This window comes from Ctenopharyngodon idella, chromosome 16, assembly GCF_019924925.1.
Source record: "Ctenopharyngodon idella isolate HZGC_01 chromosome 16, HZGC01, whole genome shotgun sequence".
Classification (NCBI taxonomy): domain Eukaryota; kingdom Metazoa; phylum Chordata; class Actinopteri; order Cypriniformes; family Xenocyprididae; genus Ctenopharyngodon; species Ctenopharyngodon idella.
The window spans coordinates 16,169,946-16,176,842 of record NC_067235.1 but is presented as its reverse complement, the minus strand read 5'-3'; the positions used below and the strand labels follow the sequence as shown (position 1 = coordinate 16,176,842).

The 6,897-nt window shown below is 39.3% G+C and overlaps 1 protein-coding gene across 2 annotated transcripts in view; it reads left to right on the top strand.

Moving 5' to 3' along the window:
* Positions 1 to 1,548: 1,548 nt before the first annotated feature.
* The window catches only part of si:ch73-22o12.1 (nectin-2), a 75,565-nt gene continuing 70,216 nt past the window's right edge, over positions 1,549 to 6,897 (top strand). The window contains exon 1 of one of the 2 annotated variants that reach the window (XM_051865027.1): positions 1,549 to 2,001. In XM_051865027.1, coding sequence (XP_051720987.1) covers positions 1,953 to 2,001 — 49 coding nt within the window. In that variant the 5' untranslated portion in view covers positions 1,549 to 1,952. The remainder of the gene's footprint in view (positions 2,002 to 6,897) is intronic. The other variant, XM_051865025.1, reaches the window with a different exon arrangement.

Below are 6,897 nucleotides of genomic sequence, written 5' to 3'. Positions count from 1 at the left end.
GCTGATAAACACAACAAACGTCATCACACATATAAAAACGGAAGCAGTATTACAAATACGGAGGCTGATAAAACAGAACACACATTAATTTATGCAGCTAAACAATCATAATGAGATAAGGCCATGCTTTTATCTGCAGTCACATAGTCCTCCTTCTGGCTATAACAAGGAACATATTATAAGTACAAATAACACCAAATATGCTAATTTTTGAGGTGTAAACCGTATAAAATGTTGGTTGGTCATAAAATGAGCAGAATAGAGTGTGGGAATATGCTTGTAAAAAGAAAGAAAAAGAGAGTGAGAACATAAGAAAAAGGATTTAAAGATGTAATCAGAAATGGTCTTCAGCTTCCGGCTAAATGTCTTTACATCCCTGTAAATGTCTTTAATTAAAGTTAACAGACTTATCATCGCCTCCAAGTCCCATTACCAGCTCAGCTCCTAATCACCTCTGAGCAAAAGAATGAGAAAGGGTCTAAAGAAAAGAGATAAAAAATGAAGAAAACTGAAATGGAGAAAAGATGGAAGGGGTAAATGAGCTGAGGAAGAGAACTTCAGAGAGAGCAAACTAGGGCAAAGCAGCTAATGAGAGTCAAAGTACTGTACGTGTCATTGGCCCAGTGCAAACGACAGAGAGAATGAGTAAAGAGAGAGATGCTTCCGTTTCGATTTAATGGGGTGACAGAAACTGAATGTGATTGAGATAGAGTCAAGCACTTCTGCCCATGTAGGACAGAACTATTTCAGCAATCAGAACTGATCTCACTTAAACGTACAGTTTTGTCCAGTGTGATTGTTTGCCTTCTGTATAAGGAAAATAGCCTGCTTCCACAGCATAGATTCTGATAAAAATCAATGTTCTTTCGGAGATGCAAATCTGCAAAACTCTGATGCAAGGGTAAAATGTGCGCCTGTTTCACAGATGATCTATGGCTGGCTGTAGAGTCTGTAGTGTATTGATGTTACCGGCAGGGGGAGCACTTGTACGAGTTGGTTTACCCACAACTCGCAACTAAACTTACCCAAAATATATTTCTGCGGCTGCGCTCATTACTTGTTCCATTGCATCGTTTTATAACTCCACGAAGCTCATCCATATCTCAGCTATATCTGCGATTACAATGACAATTAAACTTTAGAAACAAAGAGAAAGAGAAAGCACCTTTCCTGATTCCTGAGTGCGGGGAAAAATTGTTGTTGTTTCTCAGAATATAATCTCCAGCATCAAAAAAAAAAAAAAAGGAAAAGATAAAAAAGAGGCAAAGGCAATACACCGGGAGTTTCGTCATTATATGACGAAGTGGGTGTGTAACACAGCGTTTGTATTTAGTTAATACAGCACTTTATAATACAAAACATTTACTGTTAACTGAAATTATGAAAATTCCTGTCTTGATTTGATCGTATTATAGTGTGGTTGCATGAAAGTGAAAAAAAGAGTATAACGGTCAAAAAACCACTGGAAAGTCCCGAGCCTCCTCTAAATTTTAGGTGACTTTAAATCCAGCGTGACGTGCGCATGACATCACACGAATTGTGTCCAATGAGCTCCGCGCTTCTGATAGTTTCAACAGAGTACGATCCCAGAGCGACAGGTTTGAGACTCCACCGTCTGAGAAACCCAGCGCTCACTCACTGGATATTTATTCACCTGTAGGACGTTTCTTACCTGGCCGCGCCGTAGTTTCGGAGGGCATAAGCTGTTTGTTTACACGATTTAAAAGGGAACTAGATTGTAAACCAACTCAAGAGGGACTCGCTGAATAGGCTACAGCGACGCACTTTAACATTAAGTTTCTCTGCTCTGCCATTGAGAGAAACTAGAGGATCCACATACGAGTTTCTATCTCCATCTGACTGTGTCGGTTGATTCTTTTCGCGATTCTGTGTCGAGTTCAACAAACGGACAGACAAATTTCGTAAAGGAGGACTGTCCACCCTTCACTCCGATGAACATGTCAGGACTGTTAAGCGCACTCTTTCTCCTACTTATTCAAGGTAAGACCTATCTTTAAATAGTAAAAGGAATCACAAATTGTTGCCGGTTAAATCACACTTTTCTCTATCACTTCTAATAGATAAAGCGCTCGGGCATCTTGATAGAAATAGCCGTTAGTATGTCTTAATCGAGCGCGCGCTTCTATCACTGAACTCTGACTACATTCATCATGATGACTATATTCATTTAAAATAAATGTATTAACTAACGTTAGGCCGGTGTACGAGGGAAAACAACTTTACGGGTTTGGTGATTCATCTAGTTTCTTTTCCCAGGAGATTGTATGAGTTTCGATAAGCGCCATGTTTCTCTAGGTGTGGCCTTGGAAGTGCTTTTTTTCCTCATACTTACGTGTTGACAGGTCAGGTGTGTTTGTTTGCGAAACCATGTACATTATCCAGTCGTCCTTCAGTGCTCTCTCTCTCCCTCGTAAAACATTTCTCTCTGTTCCTCATGTCCTTTTGAGTCTTTTCTCTCTTCACATCATATCATATTATTTCCAGCTGAAAGGACATGGAAATCAATCCATCGCGCAACAGGGTTTTTCGGACATTTTATTTATTTATTTGTTTATTTTTATTTTTAAAACGTAGGTTTAAACTTAGTATTATTTTAGTCGTATCATTTTAAAGCTATAAAAATCACTTTCAAAACGTCATGTTGTTAAATTTTACTAGTTAATTTATGAATCTCAGAGCTGTTCTTATCATAGGCTGACGTCACCGCCTATTGTTTCGTCATTTCTCACTGCACGCCTCACCTCGTGCACTTTAGCTCCTTTTGATCGTATATTCAGCAGCTCCTCAGTGTCTTTGCAGTTTAATTATTCAGTGGTCGTGTCACGGTTCGCAGGTGCACTACACCTGACAGCGAGCGAGCTGGGCTGGTGTGAGTGTCAGGAGAAACTGGTGCTTGAGTGTCTAACCGAGCATACACACTGTTGTTGGAAATTTTAAATGTCGAAGTGCTACAGTAGAACTTGCTAATATCGATTAAAATAAAAGGTATGAATAGTCTTATATATGGCAAATTTGTAATACATAGGAAAATACATTATGTATTAAGAGGATATGATGTCAAAGTTTTGTGACATCATAGGATGCTGTGTTTTGTCGTAACTAAAAAAACGCAATTTACTCCTTTAACTTATTCATGGTCTGGACCTCTTCTGCCTGGACCCATTTCACAGTACATCGGATGCACTTCAGGAGGAAAACTAGAATAACAAAACAAAGGATTTGTTTTATTTATGAACAGAGCAGCGGAAGAAGGGGTCATGATTGCCTCGCTTTAGGAAACAGTATAAACGGGTCTTGTGTTTTATTTTTTTCCCTTCCCCTTCACATCCATTTAGTTCAGGTGTCCTGGGAGCGTTTGCCTTTATACACAGCAGTTGAGAAATATTTTAAGGGTCAAAGCATTGTTTTGTGCACTCGACTCAGTGCCCCCTGTGGACTCATTTTCATTGCGTGCCTATTAAAAACAAACAGCCCAACTTCAAGCACCAATATTAATGCTTTATTTTAATAACCTAATTTATTGCTTTTTAAATTAAGAGCTATATGGACAGGAAGTAGGTTTAACTAGTTTTTTGATTATAAAACTTTCAGTTCAGTTCATCTTTCTAGCTCCAGACTGAAATGTAGGCTACCGGGAGCAGAGATCTGCACAATAGCAGCTACTGATTGCGTTAAAATACCCTCCTAGTGAACACGGGTCAAAAAATGCTTGAACCCGTTGCCATGGAGACGCTGTGTTTTCATTAAAACCCTGGGTTAGGGGGGCTACTGTAGCGGCGTCTCTGGCTGAATGCATCAAGTGGTGTGTGTGTGTTTGTTTGAGTGAGAGGAGGAGGAGGAAGGGGTTGAAGAAAATGTTAGGCTGCTATGATGATGGAGGCGGAGGCCAACATGACCTTATTCTAAACTGTGTGAGTACAGCAGTTACAGACGCACACTAACAAGCACACAGCGATTGGAATCAGCGCTTGCTCAAGTGGGTTAAACAGTGAAGAAGAGTTGAGTAAACAGGCGAAACGGTCTCCATTGTCTGCCATTTCCCAAAACCGAGGAGCATGTAAACAAAAGTTGAACTGATTCGGATGGTTTTCAGCTGTCATTCTCCCATTTTCTCCCTCTCTTTTTTGCGTCCCTTGCCGTCCTTATCCGTTTGCTTTTGTTTGAGCGATGATTGTCATTGGTGTATTCAAATCTATCCCCCCCACCTTACCCCACCTCACCCTGACCTCAAGGCCATGCTGTTTATTAGCGTCTGAGCCGGCGAAAGAGCATGGGAGGAGGTGTAGCAGTAGACAGAACTGAAAGACTGTGGAAAGAACATAGATTTTAAAAAATGTTTCATTCTTGCAAAAACTCTTACACAAGGTTATCAGTCAGTACACCCTTTAAAATAAAGGTTTCAAGAGGGGGATTTTCACAGTGCGATTTTTGGTTTCTCCAAAGAACCTAACCTTTTAGTGAACAATTCTTAAAAGAAACATTTGAACAACATTTCAATAATCTAAAGAACCTTTTTTCACTATAAAGAGCCTTTTGTGCAGTGGAAAGATTCCATGGATGTTAGAGCTCCACAATTCTGGATAAACTGAGTCACGATTTCTTTGTTTAAGATACAGATCATGATTCTTCCACAATTCTGAATAGACAACTATAAATAACATCTAATTTACTAGAGGTTCTAACAAAATGTTAAAGGGTTAGTACACCCAAAAAAAGAAATCATTAGTTTCTCACCCTCATGTTGTTTCAAGCCTGTAAGACCTTCGTTCATCTTCGGAACACAAATTAAGATATTTTTGATGAAATCCAAGAGGTGTTTTTTTTTTATCCCCAATTGAAAGCAACATAATTACCGTCATTCAAGGTCCTGGAAAGTACTAAAGACAAGACTACAGTGGTTCAACCTCAATGTTATGAAGCGACTAGAATACTTTTTGTGTACAAAAACAAAAATAACTACTTTATTCAACAAATTCTTCTCTACCACCTACTGGTGTAACGATGTAATTGATACATACAATCATTATTTGAAGTATCATTGCTTTAAAAAAGTGATTTACTCTTTTTTTTGATTGCTACTGCAGACATCCCTGTTTATATCTGAATTATAAACTTTTATCCCAGTACTTCTTTGGATTGAATGTTTGTAACAGAGAAATAATGATATTGTGTGGTTGTAAAGACTGTTTGTCAAGCAGTTTCATACATGAAAACTGCTTTAACTTGGTCAGCAACAGAGCCAACACAGATCTGAATGTTCGCTGTGATCGTCAAATGTTTAATATACAGTCGAATTGTTGTCATTTAGAAATAAGATTGCATGGGTGTTTGAATTGAGATCACATTCTTTTAACAATTAATTGTGTAGCTCTATGTAGCTCTTAATGGTTGTTAATGGTTCTTCATGGATGTCGATAAAGAACCTTTATATTTATATGTGTATATGAGGGGGTTTTCCTCTCAATATAGTTGTCCAGAGACTGTTAAAATGCTTCTTGGTAACCCTAGCTGTGTGTCCGGGTGAAGGGAGCCATCAGTGATTGTGGATCTCTCATTCTGGTTGCTTGTAGAGATAAGGCTGGATGAGTGTAGGGGGATTTGTGGATGGGGGAACCAAAGCTTTTAACACTTGTCGCAAGTCTGTGTTTGACATGCAGCTCTGGGAATGAAGTCTGCTGAAATCAATGACTGACCTTGTAATTAACATCTACCTGCACTAATACGGACACTGGAGGGTTTCCCGCCAAGCTTCGTATGATATCCATGAAACACAATGGAGTCTGACTTATGAGTGACAGGTGAAATATAATATAAGTAACTTATGTAGTCAGGGTTATTTTCAGAATCGCTTTTTCTTCGTTCAAAAGTGGAGCTAAAAAGAATCTTGCCTGGTCCTCGAAGCACTTAGAGGACAAGGCTCTTTCAAGCATTTCTTTTCTCACTGCCTCGCTCTATTCTTGTCACTTTCTTTCTCTCGCTCCGCTCTCACTGGTTCAGCAGATGTCAGATCTCAGAATGCTTTTACGGTATTAGAGATTCATGTGGTTGATATGTCCAGTTAATTGGTTCTCATATTTTAGTCTTTCGCCTGGTGATGGAAAGCCAACCGACCATTGTGGCTTTGACAAGATGGTGAGAACTGAAACAAGTGGCAGGGAGGAATGAAAAAGTAGGGTTTTGCTCCTGCTGTGGTTTACCATCTACTTTGAAATGTGCCATGTGATCTTGTGGTGAAACTGTTCCTGTTTTTATGCATCTAGAAAATGCAGAATAAACCTGATGCAGCAAGACACACACACAAAAAAAAGGCAGCATGTTATCACACCCCATACTGGCTGAGTTTACCCCCTTGTCCAACTGCATGCTGGGAGATCAGTGACCCTCCAGGGGCCAGTAGCCAGTTGCTCTGAATAGTTGTATGTGGTTGCCAGATTGATATAGGAATTTTGAATGTTGCCAGATTGCTGTAGTAGGTCATGTCTACTCATAGGGAAAATGACCACAGATCTGCCCTCTTTTAAAAAGAAGCCAAATGGCATAAAAAGGAATAGGACATGATGAGTGTTCGGCCCCTCTAGACAGAATGCCATCCAGTTTGTTTTATGATTAACATCGCAACCCTGAAGGTTTTTGGAATGCTGTAGCTCTTCTGTCTGGTTGGTTGGCTCCATATTCACTGAGCTTAGGTTAGTCATGAACTTTAAATTAGTAGATTAGTTCACCCAAAAATGACATTTGTCATCATTTCACTCTCATGTTCCACATTCACTTTCATTTTCCATAAAATATAAAAGTAGATAGGCCTATTTAGTAGAATGTTCAAGCTGCTCTATTCTGTACAACCAAAGCAGGCCAAAAATGACAAAAAATATACAG